Source organism: Pristiophorus japonicus, chromosome 1, assembly GCF_044704955.1.
Source record: "Pristiophorus japonicus isolate sPriJap1 chromosome 1, sPriJap1.hap1, whole genome shotgun sequence".
In the NCBI taxonomy this organism is placed as follows: Eukaryota; Metazoa; Chordata; class Chondrichthyes; family Pristiophoridae; genus Pristiophorus; species Pristiophorus japonicus.
Window position 1 is genome coordinate 229,715,938 of NC_091977.1, and position 21,540 is coordinate 229,737,477.

At 43.3% G+C, this 21,540-nt stretch overlaps 1 protein-coding gene across 3 annotated transcripts; it reads right to left on the reverse strand.

Moving 5' to 3' along the window:
- Positions 1-112: 112 nt before the first annotated feature.
- Positions 113-21,467, reverse strand: aptx (aprataxin). 3 transcript variants are annotated; one of them, XM_070887692.1, is made up of 8 exons: positions 21,240-21,467; positions 19,273-19,406; positions 12,924-12,970; positions 9,392-9,754; positions 7,018-7,077; positions 5,640-5,866; positions 2,982-3,085; positions 113-1,043 (listed from the first exon to the last, which is right to left on the reverse strand). In XM_070887692.1, the coding sequence occupies exons 2-8, from the start codon at positions 19,400-19,402 to the stop codon at positions 892-894; spliced, it is 1,083 nt and encodes a 360-aa protein (XP_070743793.1). In that variant the 5' UTR covers positions 19,403-19,406; positions 21,240-21,467; the 3' UTR covers positions 113-891. The 3 variants fall into 3 exon arrangements, with proteins under 3 accessions (XP_070743793.1, XP_070743812.1, XP_070743804.1); XM_070887711.1 differs by lacking the exon at positions 9,392-9,754; XM_070887703.1 differs by lacking the exon at positions 2,982-3,085 and having other exon boundaries at positions 896-1,043.
- Between the last annotated feature and the right edge of the window lie 73 nt (positions 21,468-21,540).

Genomic DNA, 21,540 nt, shown 5'->3' on the forward strand with positions numbered 1-21,540 from the left:
GAAGCTGAGAAATTCAGCATCTAAATCAGCAAATACAAATTACACTCGGTTTATGAATACTCTTTATAAAACAAATATATTGTTAAACTTTCAGAAAATTTTTATTTGTTTTGACTTTATCTTTTGTAATCAAATTAACACAAGTTGGATTCAATTACAATCAATTTTCCCTTTCAACAGAATATATAATACTGCCAAGTTTTAGACACAATTTTCTCTATAATTCAACTGTGAGTCCTATTAATCCACTAAATTTTATCCAAATTAAATTTATTAATGTAACAATTCTACTCCGCACATTTTGTTGAAAAGTGTTACTATTTCATAACTGGAATGTGCAAAAGTTTACTAGAACCATACAGTTGGAACTCTTGCCCCCTCCTTGCACAAGGTCATCCTTCCCTTACATAATAAAGGAGTCATTACTTCCCATTCTCAGAATGAGAGTGGGGTTTGTTTAGCTAACTTGCCAGATTTCTGTTCATCTGTGCCTTAATGGTCTAACCTCTGTATTACTGACTACAGCGCTGGAACAATGTCTGTATCGGTTACTCATCTATCACATTCCGTAGTTAAAGAAAACAGCAATGTAAAACAGTCCCCCTCTGAATACCATCAGTTCCCCACTGAGATGTTTTATTACGTTAAAGGTGCTATATAAATATGTTTTTGTTGTTGTTGTAACAACAGTATATTACAACCAGAAGCCAGAGGTTTGCCATTTAGAAAGGTAGCAAGGCATGTACATAATTGTGGAGTATTTCACTAGAATGCTTCATCGTTCTTTATTGCCCAATAACACCACTAACAAACAGATGAACAATGAATGGAAATCTGTTAAGTGAATGCTGTTGGAGAGGCACAAGGAAGCACAGCGACTGTTGGAACTTTTCAAGGCAAGTGCTTTTTCAAATGCTCTTTCAGTTGTGGAATGGTGGATTGTTGCTGATGACAGACGTGGCACATGAGTGGCAGTTTTAATAGCTCAGTCATTCCATCCTTGACTGTCACCTTTCCGTCCCGCTCTACCATCTTCATCACATCTAGTTAAATAAAAAATTTTTTAAAAAGCATTCGTATTATTATACTTCGAGACGGGCTCTTAGCTTCCAGTTTGTCCACATTTTTTTAAAAAAAGGAACCAAGTTGGTGGCAGTTAAGGTGTAAATAGGGAAGCTGGATGGAGCAAAACCTTCATTCAACAGTGGGGGTCTGTTTAGAATCCTGTCCAAACCGACAGGTGGAAAGTATCCTCGGATTGCCAAGAGAGTCTTAAGTGAGTCAAGTTTGGACTATTCTCAATCCTTTTCACATCACGTACTTCAGCCCTGCATCTCACTCAGAGGGGCCAGATAGACTAAAAATAATCAATTGTTTGTGAAGTGCTTTGGGCTATCCAGAGAATGTGATTTAAGGCACAACATAAATGCAAGCTCTTTCTATTCTTTACACAAGGATCCCCGATAGAGAAAATAGAAATTCTGCGATGGTAGTACAGACCTCTCCCTAGGTTCGCATCAGAGTAAATTGTGACAACAGATTAGTGTAACCTTTAACAGCTCGATAATCTGATCTGGGGATGCAGGAGACACACACTGGGCAAAGTGGAAACATGACCAAGTGTAGTCTTCAAGAGAAGTGAGGATAGAGGGTGAGGAATAATTGGATCAAAGCACACAGATGTAAATCAGTCCCCATTTTATTCATACATTCCATCCTTACATTTTCATTATAAATTGCTGAGTCCACATTTATGATGGAAACTGTCTATACAAACCAGTCATGCTGTAAACACAGCCTCAACAATAATAATTTGTATTTATATGGCGCCTTTAACGTAGTAAAACCTCCCGAGTATCCCGCCAGAGGGTAGGGAATGGGGAAATGGAAAGCATGCAGAAGGGCAGGGGAGTAGAGGGAGGGGAGAGCAGAGGGAAAGGGGTGGGGAAGTAGGGGAGGAGAGAGGTGGAAGAGAAGAAAGGGGAAATTGGAGGGGTAGGGTACCGATGGAGGGGGGCAACAATGGGCCAGTGCAGTCGCACTGGAGGCCAGGCAAATGTAGCCAATGAGGTGGATGGAAGACCAGATCTTTTACAAGGATAATACCAGAACTGAGAAGATATAACTATCAGGAAAGGCTGAACAAGCTGGGTCTCTTTTCTCTAGAAAAGAGAACTGAGAGGTCTTAAAAATGATGATGGGGTTCGATAGGGTGGACGTAGAGATGATGTTTCCACTTGTGGGGAGACCAAAAGTAGGTTCCATAAATATAAGGTAGTCACTAATAAATCCAATAGAGAATTCAGGAGAAACATCTTTACCCAGAGAGTGGTGAGAATGTGGACGCGCTACCATGTGGAGTGGTTGAGGCGAATTGTATAGATGCATTTAAGGGTAAGCTAGATAAACACATGAGGGAGAAAGAAATAGAAGGATATGCTGATAGGGTGAGAAGAGGGGTGGAAGGAGGCTTATGTGGCGCATAAACACTGGCATGGAACAGTTGGACTGAATCGCCAGTTCCTGTGCTGTAATATTCTATGTAATTTTAAACTGTGGTCTGCTCATTAAAAGTCATTATTGTCACGTGAGAATAAATGGCAAAGCTTGACGAGTGGTAGGATAAATACTGAAATACTCAAACATTACATTCAATAGTAAAGGGTATTAACCCAATATAAACCTTTATAACCAGCCTATGGAAAAAATAAGATTTAACTATTTTCTAATTGTCTATCGTTTTTTTTCATGAAAATTATACTTTTTCAAACAGGGTTTCAAGGTCATCAAAATATCTGTCGGTTATCAGATATCTGTATTTGCCGACTTATTAGGATGTTACTTCTATTACTGCAGACAAATGGTAGCGGTTTTCATTTGGGCAGCTGACAGTCTTTCATCAGTTAGAACAAGGGTCCCTGGGAATGTGCCCAATGCAGAAATGTTTGAAAACCATTGATGTAAATGAATGTTCCTCTTACCTTCTGATTCCAAGAAATAATCTGTATTAAATGAATTCCAATGCTTTTTGTTCTTCAAGCAGGGGGAATCAAAGTCTTGGCTGATAACATGGAGGTGAATGTGGCTGGTGAAAGGGCATGGGAGTAAAGAGGGAAATAAGGTGACTAAATAGTCGATAACTCACTGCTTTCTACAAAGTCATACATTCTAGTTTAAAATGAGAACTATAGTACTGCAATATTTGACCAAATCAAGATTAGTTCAATCTTGGTGATCTTATTGAATGACAGAGCAGGCTTGAGGGGCTGTATGGTCTACTCCTGCTCCTATTTCTTATGTTCTTGTGTTCTTGCTAATAACAATAACCAATGATTAGGACCAAATTGGCCTCGTTTTACACGGGAACAGTTTAAAAAAAAACAATTTATTTTGATATGTGTGCACGGCTATATATACTTTGAGTTATTCTTAAACATCCATGGGGTACAGTTAGCTCACCATCAGTGATTACTGAGTGTTCTGGTCTTATAATTAAAGTATGGTTTTACAAAAGATCTTGAGTACAAAAGAGGCTGCAGGATTGTCACAAGCACATTAACAATATAGAATTACATCTAACATACATACATCAATGAGGGACAGCTGTGAGTGTAACATCAAACTGTGCAATTTGACAAGGAACCAGAACAACATTTTGATTAAACAATTTGGAAGAACTAATTTTACAGTTGGTAAAACACTTCATTGAGTCAGAAAATTATGGATTCAAATCTACTCCAGGATGTGAGCATATAATCTAGTGTAACAATCCAGTGTGGCAGAGGAAGTGCTCGTCTTTGGATCTGATGTCAAACTGAGGCCCTGTCTGCGTGTTCCAGTGGTTCAGGTAAATGTTAAAGATCCTATGGTATTATATGAAGAACAGGAGGCTTCCTGCGACTTTGACCAATATTACTCCCTCAGTCAATACTGAAAGCAAATGAACTGGTCATTCAACCAATTGGTGTTTATTGCCATCAAGATCCACGGCGCGGCCCTGGACAACGTGGGCCACTTCCCATATCTCGGGAGCCTCCTATCAACAAGAACAGGCATTGGCGACACCAGCTCCAGTGTAGCCTTCGGCCGCCTGAGGAAGAGTGTTTGATGACCAGGCCCTCAAAACTGCCACCAAGCTCATGGTCTACAGGGCTGCCCTCTTGTATGGCTCAGAAACATGGACCATGTACAGTAGACACCTCAAATCGTTGGAGAAATACCACTAACGATGTCTCCGCAAGATCCTACAAATCCCCTGGGAGGACAGACGCACCAACGTTAGCATCCTTGACCAGGACAACATTCCCAGCATTGAAGCACTGACCACACTTGATCAGCTCCGCTGGGCAGGCTACATAGTTCGCATGCCAGACATGAGACTCCCAAAGCAAGCGCTCTACTCGGAACTCCTTCATGGCAAATGAGCCAAAGGTGGGCAGCAGAAACGCTATAAGGACACCCTCAAAGCCTCCCTGATAAAGTGCAACATCCCCACTGACACCTGGGAGTGCCTGGCCAAAGACCGCCCTAAGTGGAGGAAGTGCATCCGGGAGGGCGCTGAGCACCTCGAGTCTCGTCGCCAAGAGCATGCAGAAATGAAGCGTAGGCAGCGGAAAGAGCTTGCGACAAACCTGTCCCACCACTCCTTCCCTCAACAACTATCTGTCCCACCTGTGACAGAGACTGTGGTTCTCGTATTGGACTGTACAGCCACCGAAGAACTCACGTTAAGAGTGGAAGCAAGTCTTCCTCGATTCCGAGGGACTGCTTATGATGATGGTTTGTAGGACCTTGCTGTGTATGCAAATTGGCACTGGTGCCTACATAATAACAGGCACTCCACTTCAAAAGTAATTCACTGTATGTGAAGCACTGTTTTCAAGAGGCACAATATAAATGGGAGTCTTTCGTAGTGCAATCTTCAGACCAATTTAAATGTTTGTGTTTAAAACAATTACAAGGAGGACAGGAATTTGTTCCAACTAAACAGTGGGAAGACCAAAGCCATTATCTTTGGTCGCCACCACAAACTCCGTTCCCTAGCCACCAACTCCAGCCCCCACCCTAGCATTTGGCTGAGGCTAAAACAGACTGTTCGCAAGCTTAGTGTCATATCTGACTCTGAAATGAGCTTCTGACCACATATCTGCGCCATAACTAAAACCGCCTATTTTCACCTCTGTAACATTGCTCGACTCCACCCCTGCCTCAGATCATCTGCTGCTGAAACCCCCATCAAGCCTTTGTTACCTCTAGACTTGACTAGACAACACACTCCTGGCTGGCCTCCTATGTTCTACCCTTGAGGTCATCCAAATCTCTGCTGCCCATGTCCTAACGCGCACCCATCTCCACTGTGCTCGCTGACCTATATTGGCTCCCGGTTAATCTACACCTCAATTTTAAAATTCTCATCCTGGTTTTCAAATCCCTCCATGGCCTCGCCCCTCCCTCTTTCTGTAATATCCTCCAGCCCCATAAGACAACAACCAATATCGAAAAGCAACAGTTAGGGTGTTGCACCAAAAAAAACAAAGTGTGTGTGGTTGCACCGTACTCACAATGAAGCATGCTCTAGTTTTGGATTGCTCCAGCAAAGAGTTGGCACAGATATCAATGTGAAAATAAACTCCTCTTACCTCATGCTGGGAATAGCATGGTAACCCAATCGAAATTTCAATGCGTCAGAATCCAGACAATCTCGCACCAGCTTTTCACCAACTTGGTTCATGTGTTGAAGTAGCGTTAAGTGATCCCTCCTCACAGCCTTCAGGCTGGAGATGGACTCCCATGGTAAAACCAGCCAGTGAAAGCGGGCCTTTGGATATTTGTCCTTAATTACTACAACTGTATCATCTTTATACACCTGTGGGAGAGAGAAAGGATTTTTGCATTATCTGTAAAAACGCTTAGGAACAGAACACAAATGCTTTTTTATAATACAATGCTGCTCCCTTCCCAGTTTCTTTGGCAGCCTTTCATACTCGCTAATGTTTAGCGACGCAAAATCCAGAAGAAGAGATCAGAGGCCTGGTTGAGCAGGAAAGAGCAGAGTGGAAAGGAAATAAGCAAACTCAGCAGAATCACAACCTTGTGGATTTGAGAGGAAGGAGAGAACTGGGAGAAATGCTGCAGTATTGTTGCTTCATTGGGTTTCATATTTTTTTGGTAAGCTTTCAATCAGAGTCGTGCATCTTAAGAACATAGAATTTACAGCATAGAAACAGACCATGTGGTTCAAGACAAAGTTTATACTCCACACAAGCCTCCTCCCACCCTATCGACACATCCTTCTATTCCTTGTACTCATCAATTTCCCCTTAAATGCATCTATACTATTTGCTTCAACTACTCCATGTGGTAACGAATTCCACATTCAGCACTCTTTGGATAAAGAAGTTTCTCCTGCATTCCTTATCAGATTTATTTGTGCCCATCTTGTATTTATGACCCCTAGTTTTGGAATCCCCCACAACCAGAAACATTTTCTCTATGCCTACTCTACCCTTTCATAATTTAAAAGATCTCTTATTAGGTCACCCCTCAACATTCTGTTTTCTAGAGATGAGAACACCAGCCTTGGATTAGCTGAAAAGATAGATGCAGTTACCTCCACACATTAGTAAATGTGGCTCTGTGGGTACCATAGAGGGAATATAAACTGTGGAACCCCCGCCAGTTTTTGCCACCTCCAGTTGATACAATGGTAAATGCTGCATCTTGTAGGAAGTGCTTCAAATAAAGAGTGAGATGAAGAGGGGTGGGAGGGAGCTTGTGTGGAGCATAGACCAGTTGGACTGAATAGCCTGTTTCTGTGCTGTAGACACCTTTTGACATATTCAGCTTTTGACAATTGACCATATCGTTTGTCGATATCAGGTGATAATCTTTCAGTGAGTTAATCTGTTTTAAACAATGTAAAAATTGAAATGGTATTAGTGCAAATGTAGTACAGGAAAACCATGATAATGTTATAGTAATTTTAGGAGAGATTTTTGAGGGAAAAAAGTTTTGTACCTGCATTTTTGAATCTTGCATGGAGATCTTTAGTCCCTGACTCCACATTCCCTGAAAATCCTAAAAGGAACAAAGTTAGAAACATGCTCATCTAACATATAGATATTTGGACAATAACTATCTTATTCTCTAGGTAATCATAATGACAAACATTTTATATATTTGTGAGCAGAACGAAGACTTTTTGTAATTACGGTTATACTTTCAAATCTATGTATTCTGTAAAAAGGGGGTGGGATAACACCTCCTAGTCTAGTACACACATATAAAGTTACTTGTCTTGCCTTGGGAGGAAGACGACACATAAAATGCCCCCCTCCTCCTGGTCAAGGAACGGCACCTTTCTCCAGTCTCAAAACTATATATACATGCAAATTAAATGAAAAATACCACATTCTGTTTTTGGACTACTGCATTCATCTAGACAAGATTCTTTTTTTTAATTTCAAAATCATAAACCATTTAATGCTGGATCTTCATTGCTGCACAGCTGATTTTCAGTACAAGAAATGAATTTAGCCTGCCATTCACGGCATCTCTGCCCCTAACTTGTGAACTGCAACAGTGGAAGACACAAAAACCATGCCAAAAATTGCTGGTCACGGGAATGTGGGAAGGGAGGACCTTGAGACAATCACTATCACTAGGGGGTTAGTGCTGGACAGGCTAATGGATTGCAGGCAGACAAGTCTCCTGGTCCTGATGAAATGCATCCCAGGATATTAAAAGAGATGGCGGAAGTTATAGCAGATGCATTCGTTATAATCTACCAAAATTCTCTGGACTCTGGAGAGGTACCATCGGATTGGAAAGCAGCTAATGTAACGCCTCTGTTTAAAAAAGGGGGCAGACAAAAGGCAGGTAAGTATAGGCCGGTTAGTTTAACATCTGTAGTGGGGAAAATGCTTGAAGCTGTCATTAAGGAAGAAATAGCGGGACATCTAGATAGGAATGGTGCAATCAAGCAGACGCAACATGGATTCATGAAGGGGAAATCATGTTTAACTAATTTACTGGAATTCTTTGAGGATATAACGAGCATGGTGGATAGAGGTGTACTGATGGATGTGGTGTATTTAGATTTCCAAAAGGCATTCGATAAGGTGCCACACAAAAGGTTACTGCAGAAGATAAAGGTACGCGGAGTCAGAGGAAATGTATTAGCATGGATCGAGAATTGGCTGGCTAACAGAAAGCAGAGAGTCGGGATAAAGGTGTTCTTTTCGGGTTGGAAATCGGTGGTTAGTGGTGTGCCACAGGGATCGGTGCTGGGACCACAACTGTTTACAATATACATAGATGACCTGGAAGAGGGGACAGAGTGTAGTGTAACAAAATCTGCAGATGACACAAAGATTAGTGGGAAAGCGGGTTATGTAGAGGACACAGAGAGGCTGCAAAGAGATTTAGATAGGTTAAGCGAATGGGCTAAGATTTGGCAGATGGAATACAATGTCGGAAAGTGTGAGGTCATCCATCTTGGGGAAAAAAAACAATAAAAGGGAATATTATTTGAATGGGGAGAAATTACAACATGCTGCGGTGCAGAGGGACCTGCATGAATCCGAAAAAGTTAGTTTTCAGGTGCAGCAGGTAATCAGGAAGGCGAATGGAATGTTGGCCTTCATTGCGAGAGGGATGGAGTACAAAAGCAGGGACGTCCTGCTGCAACTGTACAGGGTATTGGTGAGGCCGCACCTGGAGTACTGCGTGCAGTTTTGGTCACCTTACTTAAGGAAGGATATACTAGCTTTGGAGGGGGTACAGAGACGATTCACTAGGCTGATTCCGGAGATGAGGGGGTTACCTTATGATGATAGATTGAGTAGACTGGGTTTTTACTCGTTGGAGTTCAGAAGGATGAGGGGTGATCTTATAGAAACAGTTAAAATAATGAAAGGGATAAACAAGATAGAGGCAGAGAGGTTGTTTCCACTGGTCGGGGAGACGAGAACTAGGGGGCACAGCCTCAAAATACGGGGAAGCCAATTTAAAACTGAGTTGAGAAGAAATTTCTTCTCCCAGAGGGTTGTGAATCTGTGGAATTCTCTGCCCAGGGAAGCAGTTGAGGCTAGCTCATTGAATGTATTCAAATTACAGATTTAAAGGTTATGGGGATTGGGCGGGTAAGTGGAGCTGAGTCCACGGCCAGATCAGCCATGATCTTGTTGAGTGGCAGAGCAGGCTCAAGGGACTAGATGGCCTACTCCTGTTCCTAATTCTTATGTTCTTACGTTCTAATGTAAATTATGGCCAAGGGGCCATTTAGTCCCTGAAAGAAGGGACTGGGCAATGAGATAGAAAATGGAGGTAGTGCTACTTCAAATATAATGTCACATAAGATGGGCCAAGTTAAATCCAATCCGTCAATTACTTTTTTCCCTGATGTCTCAGTAGGGTTCATTGGCGTCGCTGAGTTGCTGCTATCTTCCACCGTATGTCCCTCCTTCGTCTTCTCTCTCTTAATTTTGGGCTTGGTATTAAATGTGCTGTGCTCCCGTGGATTGGCGTGCTCAGTCTTAAGATATTTATTCGACGGGCTGGAGTTGCTGTTTGGAGAAATCTCCTCGTGTGGTCTCTTTGGTGACAGTTTCTTTCTTTCTGAAGTCTCTTCTGCAAACTGTATGGTGTACGGGTAGAGCTGATTGACGATGTGAAGAATCTGTCCCGGCTTCAACTTCACCTCCTTGTCTTTTCCCAAGTCTTCTGAATTGACATTGCTTGGATTTACGCCCAACTTTGGAGGGGGTGCAGGGAGTGGGGGTGAAACAAAATAGAATTATTTATCTGAACCTGCTGAGTATTTCCAGCATTTTCTGTTTATATTTCAGATTTCCAGCATCCGCAGTATTTTGCCTTAGAATTATTTGTCCAATCTTCTTTTGGGTGGGGGGGATGGTTCATGTAGCTATTATACACTCAATAACAAGTAACTATCGCTGAATTACATCACAAGTTTAATTGATCAGCTTGGAGGACATCATAACCTGCGCAATCACCTTTGGAATATCTTCAGAAGCCCAAAAATGAACTACTCTATTAAATTATTTTAAAATTTCTTCAAATACACGTTTCTTCTAATTGTTATTGCTATTAAACACCAAGTGTGGTAGAACTGAAGTAACAAAGAACAAAGTAATAAAGAGGACAGTGACCTAGTATGATTAACTCCAGATCCTAATAGACCTCCCGTGGCATTGCTCACTGCAAGTTGGAGGTTTTATAAGACCGGGGGATTAATGTGAAGTAGTACTACCAGATGCATTGACATATCAGCATTGGAAGTGTTCCTGGAATCTGACAATGCTGGGATTGAGTCTCCGGGTCGAGCAGTATTTTGAAATGAGTTCTCAGGGTCTGGGAATATTCCCAATATTCCAAGAACATTGATGGGGAAAGTTCTAGGAACACTGAGCAGGCCTGGGATCTTGGATCACAATGAGCGGGCTCCTGGAGTATTGTGGAGGGAGGTTCTCAAGGTCTGGGTGCATTGGGTCAATTATGGGATTAGGAAGCATTGGGAATGTGGTCTAAGGGGTTTGTGAGTGTTAAGAAGGGGTTGCGGGCTTCAGGAGTAGGGTGTTGGAAAAAGTCTGAGGGAGATCCCGAGGCCCAACAGAACTTCGGAGATTGTTTTGGGGGCATGGGGGTTTGCTGGGATCTGGCTTTATTAGGCTGAGCAAGGTTCAACACCCCTGTGGGGGGTAGAGGGTGGCAGGGGAATTCAAATCAACAAGGGCCCCCAATAATATGTTCCCGCATGTTAGGTACACCTCACCCCACCCCACCCAATCACCACTTTCTCCACTGTCAGCCAGTTCCTATCTTTATGTTCTTGTCTTGTGTCAGCCGTGGCTCAGTTGGTAGCGCCCTCGCCTCGAAGTGAGAAGGTTGTGGATTCAGTCTGCTCTCTCAGCTGGATGTAAAAGATGCCATGGCACTATTTTGAAGAAGAGCAGGGGAGTTATCCCCACTGTCCTGGCCAAAATGTATCCCTCAATCAACCCCTAAAACAGATTATCTGGTCGTTATCACACTGCTGTTTGTGGAAGTTGCTGTGCACAAGTTGGCTGTCACCTTTCCTACATTACAACAGTGACTACACTGGCTGTAAAGTGCTTTTGACGTCCTCAGGTCATGAAAGGTGCTATAAAAATGCAAGTCTTTCTGTCTTTCAAGCATTTAAGCGTACATTTTTCTGTTTGTTAAAAATGAAAACAGACAAATCAGACTGGGGCTGCATAATTTCCTGTTGTGCAATCCTAGGATGCACCAGGAGCCCACTCTTCTTAGGCGGTCCCTTGTATCGAGGATGACTTGCTTCCACACCATAAAGGGATGAGTTCACATGTGTTTCAATGAAGGACCTGACATTCCAGGTCCCGAACTGCATCCTGAAGGGTGGAAGATGCCTGTGTGTGGATGGTGACCGTTGCACTCTAGCCACCACATGGGCTTGACAGAGCCAAGTCTTGTTCCAGTGGCAAGGACTAACCAAGACGACTAGAGACCAGCTCTGCTGCACAGACCTAGTGCGCACACATATCGCAGTGTGGGCTGGCTCATGATGCTCCTGGGCCCTCGACTCTTCTAAAATGATGTTTCCGCCTGGGAGCCCACTATTAGTGAACTGGCTGACTGACATAGCCTCTAATAAACATAAATATCATAAGCAAGCAAAAATGTAATCCATAAGCACAGTTATGGAGTTTTCAAATTCTTATATAAAAAATAATCATGCCTCAAATGGTTTGAGATTTATTAACTGAATATACATAATCAGGCACAACAGAACAGAACCATAATATCTTTGGATTGCAAGAACCCAATCCTACTTACCTTTGAGTCTGCCATTTATTCCATCCAGCTAAGCCAGAAAGTTATTTTAAACAAGTGGCTATCTTTAAACCTTAGTATCTTACAATTAACTTGTAGGAAAGTAATCAACATTCTGAATCGAGTAATGCTTTTCATGGAAGATTATGTAGAATGGGCCTATAATCTTGAGTTTAAAAGAATGAGAGGTGATCTCATTGAAACATACAAGATTCTGAAGGGGATTGACAGGGTAGATGCTGAGAGGTTGTTTCCCCTGGCTGGAGTGTCTAGAACTAGGGGGCACAGTCTCAGGATAAGACAGAGATGAGGAGGAATTTCTTCACTCAGAGGATTGTGAATCTTTGGAATTCTCTGCCTCAGAGGGCTGTGGATGCTAAGTCTCTGAATATAATCAAGGCTGAGATAGATAGATTTTTGGAGTCTAGGGGAATCAAGGGATTAAGGAGATCAGATGGGAAAGTGGAGCTGAGATCAATGATCAGCCATGATCTTATTGAATGGCAGAGCAGGCTCGAGAGGCTGTATGGCCTACTCCTGCTCTTGTTTTTATGTACATCTTAAGCAACAAGCCAGCTTATTGACTACCACACATTATGATTTCTTCTCTAGTTGGCATTTTACACTAAAGATTGATCTATGCATTGCAATTTAACCCAGGGCTATACTTATAGAATGATTCAGCACAGAAGGTGGCTATTCGGCTCATTGTGTCAGTGCTGGATCTTTGAAAGAGCTATCCAATTAGTCCCGCTTACCCTTGATCTTTCCCTGTAGCCCTGCAATTTTTTCCCCTTCAAGTATTTATCCAATTCCCTTTTGAAAGTTATTATTGAATCTGCTTCCACCACCCTTTCAGGCAGTGCATTCCAGATCACAACTCACTGTTGAAAAAAAAATTCTCATTTCCCCTCTGGTTCTTTTGCCAATTATCTTAAATCTGTGTCCTCTGATGACCAACCCTCCTGCAAGTGAAAACAGTTTCTCCGTATTAAAATCCCTCATAAATTTGAACACATCTGTTAAATACACGACACCATACTACAAGGAACAAAGCAGAGATAATATACCTGTTTTACAAGAACATATCCTTTATTGTAGTCTGCTTTCAGCTGTACTGGAAAAGATCAGAAAAATTAACTTAATATATGTACAAGTTAATTTTCCACACCCACTCAAATTACAATTCACCCTTTCTCCTTTTACTCCTTCCCCTGTGTCAGCATGGCTCACTGGGTAGCATCCTCGTCTGATTCAGAAGATTGTGGGCTCACGTCCCACTCCAGAGGCTTGAGCACAAAAGTCTAGGTTGACACTCCAGTACAGTGCTGAGGGAGTGCTGCATTGTCAGAGGTGCCATCTTTCTGATGAGAAATTAAATCAAGGCCTCAACTGCCCTCTCAGGTAGATGTAAAAGAAATCATGGCACTATTTTGAAGAAGAGCAGGTGAGTTTATCCTTGGTGTCCTGGCCAATAATTATTCCTTAAACATAAAAAACAGACTATCTGGTCATTGTCACATTGCTGTTTGTGGGAGCTTGCTGTGTGCAAATTGGTTGCCGCATTTCCTACATTACAACAGTGATAACACTTCAAAAGTGGCTATAAAGCACTTTGGGACACCCAGAGGTCGTGAAAGGCGCTATATAAATGGAAGTCTTTCTTCTTTCTTTCCCCTCAGTATAAATCAAAGCAAGAAAATCAGCTGCAGCAATGCTGACACTTCATCGAATCCTAGAATGATACAGCACAAGGAGACCATTTGGCCCATCGTGCCTGTGCCGGCTCTTTATGAGTCTCAGTGCATGGATTGTATTTTAATGCTCACACATTATTCAGGAAACTCAATGCATGAAAGCTATGGTAAAATTGGAAATGCAAGCATTAATAAAACCTCTGCAAGTCACAGGGCTCGTGAGTAAATCACAAGTGTTAGCAACACTATCAACGGTGAGAGAAATATTAGCGACATACACGTTCCAAACCGACCCCCCGCCCCACCCCCCCGCCCCGCCCTTCAAGATCAATTCCCAGGGGTAAATTAAGCAAAGCTAGGAAACATGCATCTGTCCTCACATCTCCTGTATTTAATCCTTGTTCCCTCAGTCATTCCTCCCCATCTCCAATGAAGCCACTGTCTCCTACAGACCATTTGGTGATCTCAGCCTACAAGTATCTCTATAATTTCCAGTCCCTTAAACACCACCCTTTTTTGAAGGAGTTAACTGGACAACTGTTTTTCTTGGGAAGTCAATTCCAAATGCAAGATATATACAACAATTTGCATTTATATAGCTCCTTAAATGTAGTAAATAATTCCAAGGTGCATCGGGGAACGTTAGAAGACAAATTTTGACACCGAACCACACAAGGAAATATTACGGCAGGTGGCGAAAAGCTTGGTCAAAGAGGTAGGTTTTAAGGAGCGTCTTAAAGGGGGAGAGAGAGCTGGAGAGGCGGAGGTTTAGGGAGTGAATTCCAGAGCTTAGGGCCTTGGCAGCTGAAAGCACAGCTGTCAATGGTGGGGCAAAGGAAAATTGGGGATGCACAAAAGGCCAGAATTGGAGGAGCAAAGTGATCTTGGAGGGTTGTAGGAGGTTAGAGATGGGGAGTGTACTGCAGCATCACCTAGTGGTGTGCAAGTGCCAGGGTTTAGAAAGAACAGGGTGGATTGCAATTATCTCCTTCCTCTTAGGCAGTCCCCCGGAGCTGAGGATGACTTGCTTTAAGATGAGTTTTAAGATGACCGATGAGACCAATGCGGGATCTACAGTCTCTGTTGAGTAGGTTGGGCCTATACTCATTGGCATTCAGAAGAATGAGAGGTGATCTTACTGAAACTTAAGATAATGAGGGGGCTCAACAAGATGGATGCAGAGAGGATATTTCCACTCATAGGGAAACTAAAACTAGGGGACAGTCTCAGAATAAGGGATCGCCCATTTTAAACTGAAATGAGGAGAAATTTCTTCTGAGGGTTGTAAATCTATGGAATTCTCTGCCCCAGAGATCTATGGAGGCTGAGTCATTGAATATATTTAAGGTGGAGATAGACAGATTTTTGAGCGATGAGGGAGTAAAGGGTTATGGAGAGGGGGCAGGGAAGTGGAGCGGAGTCCATGATCAGATCAGCCATGATCTTATTGAATGGTGGAGCAGGCTCGAGGGGCCAAATGGCCTACTCCTGCTCCTATTTCATATGTTCTTATGTCACAGGTCTGGAGGGACGGGTGGGTCAGGTGCTTGATTTGCGTACGCTCCTTCCGCTGTTTGTACTTGGCTTCCATGTGCTCCCAGCAAAGAGACTCAAAATGTTCGCCGCTTCTTGGATGCTACTCCTCCACTTTGAACGGTCTTGGGCTAGGTATTCCCAAGAGTCGGTAGGGATGTTGCATTTTTTCAAGGAGGCTTTGAGAGTGTTCTTGAAGTGTTTTCTCTGCCCTCCAGGGACTCCCCTGCCATGGCATAGCTCGGAGTAGAGTGCTTGTTTCCAGAGTCTAGTATCAGGCATGCGGACAATATGGCCTGTCCATCGGAGCTGATCAAGCGTGGTTAATGCTTCGATGCTGGGGATGTTGGCCTGAGAGAGAACGCTGACATTGGTGCGCCTATCCTGAATTTGCAGGATTTTGCGGAGGCAGCGTTGGTGGTGCTCCTCCAGTGCTTTGAGGTGCCTACTGTACATAGTCCATGTCTCTGAAGCATATAGGAGGGCAGGTATCACTACTGCTCTGTAGACCATGAGCTTGATGCCAGGTTTGAGATCCTGGTCTTCAAACACTCTTTTCCTCAGGCGGCCGAAGGCTGCACTGGCACAGTGAAAGCGGTGTTGAACTTTGTCATAGACATAAAAAATAGATGCAGGAGTAGGCCATTCGGCCCTTCAAGCCTCCACCGCCATTCGATGAGTTCATGGCTGAACATACAACTTCAGTACCCCATTCCTGCTTTCTTGCCATACCCCTTGATCCCCCGAGTAGTAAGGACTACATCTAACTCCTTTTTGAATATATTTAGTGAATTGGCCTCAACAACTTCCTGTGGTAGAGAATTCCACAGGTTCACCACTCTCTGGGTGAAGAAATTTCTCCTCATCTCGGTCCTAAATGGCTTACCCCTTATCCTTAGACTGTGACCCTGGTTCTGGACTTCCCCAACATTGGGAACATTCTTCCTGCATCTAACCTGTCTAAACCCGTCAGAATTTTAAACGTTTCTATGAGATCCCCTCTCATTCTTCTGAACTCCAGTGAATACAAGCCCAGTTGATCCAGTCTTTCTTGATATGTCAGTCCCGCCATCCCGGGAATCAGTCTGTTGAACCTTCGCTGCACTCCCACAATTGAGGAAGAATGTCCTTCCTCAAGTTAGGAGACCAAAACTGTACACAATACTCCAGATGTGGACTCACCAAGGCCCTGTACAACTGTAGTAACACCTCCCTGCCCCTGTATTCAAATCTCCTCGCTATGAAGGCCAACATGCCATTTGCTTTCTTAACCGCCTGCTGTACCTGCATGCCAACCTTCAATGACTGATGTACCATGACACCCAGGTCTCATTGCACCTCCCCTTTTACTAATCTGTCACCATTCAGATAATAGTCTATCTCTCTCTGTTTTTAACCACCAAAGTGGATAACCTCACATTTATCCACATTATAATTCATCTGCCATGCATTTTCCCACTCACCTAACCTATCCAAGTCACTCTGCAGCCTCATAGCATCCTCCTCGCAGCTCACACTGCCACTAAACTTAGTGTCATCCACAAATTTGGAGATACTACATTTAATCCCCTCGTCTAAATCATTAATGTACAATGTAAACAGCTGGGGCCCCAGCACAGAACATTGCGGTACCCCACTAGTCACTACCTGCCATTCTGAAAAGTACCCATTTACTCCAATTCTTTGCTTCCTGTCTGCCAACCAGTTCTCAATCCACGTCAGCACACGACCTCCAATCCCATGTGCTTTAACTTTGCACATTAATCTCTTGTGTGGGACCTTGTAGAAAGCCTTCTGAAAGTCCAAATACACCACATCAACTGGTTTTCCCTTGTCCACTCTTCTGGAAACATCCTCAAAAAATTCCAGAAGATTTGTCAAGCGTGATTTCTCTTTCACAAATCCATGCTGACTTGGACCCATCATGTCACCTCTTTCCAAAGGCGCTGCTATGACATCCTTAATAATTGATTCCATCATTTTACCCACTACCGATGTCAGGCTGACCGGTCTATAATTCCGTGTTTTCTCTCTCCCTCCTTTTTTTTTTTTTTTAAAAGTGGGGTTACATTGGCTACCCTCCACTCCATAGGAACTGATCCAGAATCTATGGAATGTTGGAAAATGACTGTCAATGCATCCGCTATTTCCAAGGCCATCTCCTTAAGTACTCTGGGATGCAGTCCATCAGGCCCTGGGGATTTATCGGCCTTCAATCCCATCAATTTCCCCAACACAATTTCCCACCTAGTAAGGATTTCCCTCAGTTCCTCCTTCTTACTAGACCCTCTGACCCCTTTTATAGCCGGAAGGTTGTTTGTGTCCTCAATACCGAACCAAAATACTTGTTCAATTGGTCTGCCATTTTTTTGTTCCCAGTTATGACTTCCCCTGATTCTGACTGCAGGGGACCTACGTTTGTCTTGACTAACCTTTTTCGCTTTATATATCTATCGAAGCTTTTGCAATCCGTCTTAATGTTCCCTGCAAGCTTCCTCTCGTACTCTATTTTCCCTGCCCTAATCAAACCCTTTGTCCTCCTCTGCTGAGTTCTAAATGTCTCCCAATCCCTGGGTTTGCTGCTATTTCTGGTCAATTTGTGTGCCACTTCCTTGGCTTTAATACTATCCCTGATTTCCCTTGATAGCCACGGTTGAGCCACCTTCCCTTTTTTATTTTTACGCCAGACAGGGATGTACAATTATTGTAGTTCATCCATGCGGTCTCTAAATGTCTGCCATTGCCCATTCACTGTCAACCCCTTAAGTATCATTCGCCAATCTATCCTAGTCAATTCATGCCTCAGACCTTCAAAGTTACCCTTCTTTAAGTTCTGGACCATGGTCTCTGAATTAATTGTTTCATTCTCCATCCTAATGTAGAATTCCACCATATTATGGTCACTCTTCCCCAACAGGCCTTGCACAACGAGATTGCTAATTAATCCTCTCTCATTACACAACACCCAGTCTAAGATGGCCCCCCCCCTATTTGGTTCCTCGACATATTGGTCTAGAAAACCATCCCTTATGCACTCCAGGAAATCCTCCTCCACCGTAATGCCTCCAGTTTGGTTAGCCCAATCTATATACATATTAAAGTCACCCATGATAACTGCTGCACCTTTATTGCATGCACCCCTAATTTCCTGTTTGATGCCCTCCCCAACATCACTACTACTGTTTGGAGCTCTGTACACAACTCCCACTAATGTTTCTTGCCCTTTGGTGTTCTGCAGCTCTACCCATATAGATTCCACATCATCCAAGCTAATGTCCTTCCTAACTATTGCATTAATCTCCTCTTTAACCAGCAATGCTACCCCACCTCCTTTTCCTTTTATTCTATCCTTCCTGAATGTTGAATACCCTTGGATGTTGAGTTCCCAGCACTCATCATCCTGGAGCCACGTCTCTGTAATCCCAATCACATCATAGCTGTTAACATCTATTTGCACAGTTAATTCATCCACCTTATTACGGACACTCCTTGCATTAAGACAGAAAGCCTTCAGGCTTGTTTTTTTAACACCCTTTGTCCTTTTAGAATTATATGATGTAGTGTGGCCCCATTTGTTTCTTGCCTTTGTTTACTCGGCCTTCCACTATTGCTTTTTACCTTTCTACCATCTGTTTCTGACTCCATATTACTTCGCCCTGTCTTGCTGCATAGGTTCCCATCGATGTCTGTTCTTGCTGATAGTAGGCTCCCAAGATATGGGAAGTGGTCCACATTGTCCAAGGTCTCGCCATGGATCTTGATAATCTTTTTTTTTTTTAATTTCAAAATATACTTTATTCATATAAAAATTTGTACAGTACATTCAAAAGCAGTTCAGTACATTGATCTTGATAATCAGGGAGCAGTACTGTATGGCGGGGGCAGGTTGGTAAAGAACCTTTGTCTTACTGATGTTTAATGCAAGGCCCAGACTCTCGTACGCTTCAGTGAAGGTGTCAACGATGGTTTGGAGTTTGGACTCCAAGTGTGCACAAACGCACTTATCTAGGAGAGTGGCATCTGGAGGCATAACTGGTACTGCATAGAATGATGTGACCCAACTGCAGGTACTGGGCCCCTCATTAACATATACAATGTGCCTAATTAACACCAGCTTTGAGTGACAGTCCTGGATTTATTCATTATCGCACAAGAACCTGTGAAAATAGCCAGTGCGATTTCCACTCACCTTGTTGTCGTGAGCATTTTTTATCTGTAATTCTGGTTTCTGGGCCTCGTCCAATCAACACACAAGCTGAGTGCGTAAGACGTATCGGTTGATGCCTTCCATCTTTACTCACCAGCCAACAAACTCGCATTGTACTGTAAGACAGAAGATTAAGTAAGGTCAGTGTATCCCTCTTTATCTCTGTAACCTCCTCCAGCCTTACAAGATTATCTGTGCTTCCCTACTTCTGGTCTCTTGTACATCCCCGATTTCCTTCGCTCCACCATTGGTGGCTGTGCCTTCAGCTGTCTGGGCTCAGTGTCAAAATGTTTGATAATGCTCTTGTGAAGCTCCTTGGGACATTTTGTTATGTTAAAGGTGCTATATAATTAAAAGTTGTTGTTCTTTCCCACACTTGCAGGTAACAAAAATAGATCCAAGACAGTGCAACTTATGCTCTGAATTTTACTGCACTCTTCAGATTTTGCCAAATAAAACAATGCACAAAATTTGTCATAAATATAGAGCAATCAAAAAAACCACATACAGTAGTTGTACACTAGTACAGGAGGAAAAATTGTTGTGTGTTAAGTCTCAGACTCTGGTATCTTTCAACTTCATCCCTTAAATACTTCAATACCATTGAGGAGCGAGTACCTGTTGCACATTTTTCCTTCCTACATGCAGTATTTTACTTGTCAGCATTAATTTTTATTTGCAATTGTTTGCTGACTTGCATCTTTTGTTAATTTCTGAGCTGTCTGCTCCAAATTCACTGCCCCTCCCTGCTTAGTTTGTTATCATTCGATCAATTTGCAATGGACTTCTGAATCCAAGTCATTAATGTAAATGAAGTAGGAACATAAAATACAGCAGCAACATTGGCGAGGCAAATGTTATTCATGACTCTGTGATCAGCCAAACTGAAAGAAAAGACGCACATTTATATAGCACCTTTCACAACCTCAGGATGCCCGAAGCGCTTTACAACTAATGAAGTACATTTGAAGTGTAGTCACTGGCGCAATATAGGAAATGTAGCAGCCAATTTGCAATCAACAAGGTCCCACAAACAGCAATGTGATAATCACCAGATTACATCCACCTGAAAAGGACAAATGGGGCCTCGGTTTAACATCTCATCTGAAAGAAGGCACCTCCGACAGAGCAGCACTCCCTCAGTAAAGGCACTTGGGAGTGTCGGCCTAGATTATGTGCTCAAGTCACCGGAGTGGGAACTCGATCCCCCAGCCCCAAGAGGAGGAAGAATGAAACCCACCACAGCTGACAATCGTGATGATTGCAAACCCATGGAGTTGTGTTTAATTTATAGTTACGGGGCATAAATCACAACATCTGGCAGGGATGATCATCATTGGCAATCCCTCGGAATCGAGGAAGACTTGCTTCCACTCCCAAAGTGAGTTATTTGATGGCTGAACAGTCCGATACAAGAGCCACAGACCCTGTTACAGGTGGGACAGACATTCGTCGAGGGAAGGGGTCAGTGGGGCTGGTTTGCTGCGTGCTCCTTCCGCTGCCTGCGCCTGGCCTCTTCACACTCTTTGTGTTGAGACTCGAAGAGCTCAACATCCTCCCGGATGCACTTTCTCCACCTCGAGCAGTCTTCAGCCAGGGTTTCCCAAGTGTCAGTGGTGATGTCGCACTTTACCAGGGAGGCTTTGAGGGTGTCCTTATAATGTTTCCGTTGTCCTCCTTTGGCTCGTTTACCATGAAGGAGCTCCGCATTTGCTTAGGGAGTCTCGTATCTGGCATGCGAACTATGTGGCCTGCCCAATGAAGCTTGATACAGCACAGAAGGAGGCCATTCGGCTCAATGTGCCAGCTCTTTGAAAGATCTATACAATTAGATCCTGCTCTTTGCCCTTAGCCCTGCAAATTTTTCTTTTTCAAGTATTTATCCAATTCCCTTTTGAAAGTTACGACTGAATCTGCTTCCACCGCCCTGTTAATGAAGCCAGTCCCACCTTTCTGCAGCAGGGGTGATGAAGGCTGGAATCAGCAGGCCAATGACTCTCTGGCACCCGAGGATCAGGATTTGGTCAAAAAAAAACGCAGCCAGCAAAATGCCACACCAGAGCCTAGAAGAGACACTTTAAAGACCAAAGACCTCAGTTAAATTTGAATTCTTCTCTCCAATAACGGGGTGCGCCTCACACCTGCCCGGCAGGCACTGCGGCTCGCTTCCGCTCAGCTGCCCCACTCCCCGTCATGCCCCACGATCCGCAAAGCAGAGGTATTCGATTGCGCGTGCGTGCATCGGAGCGG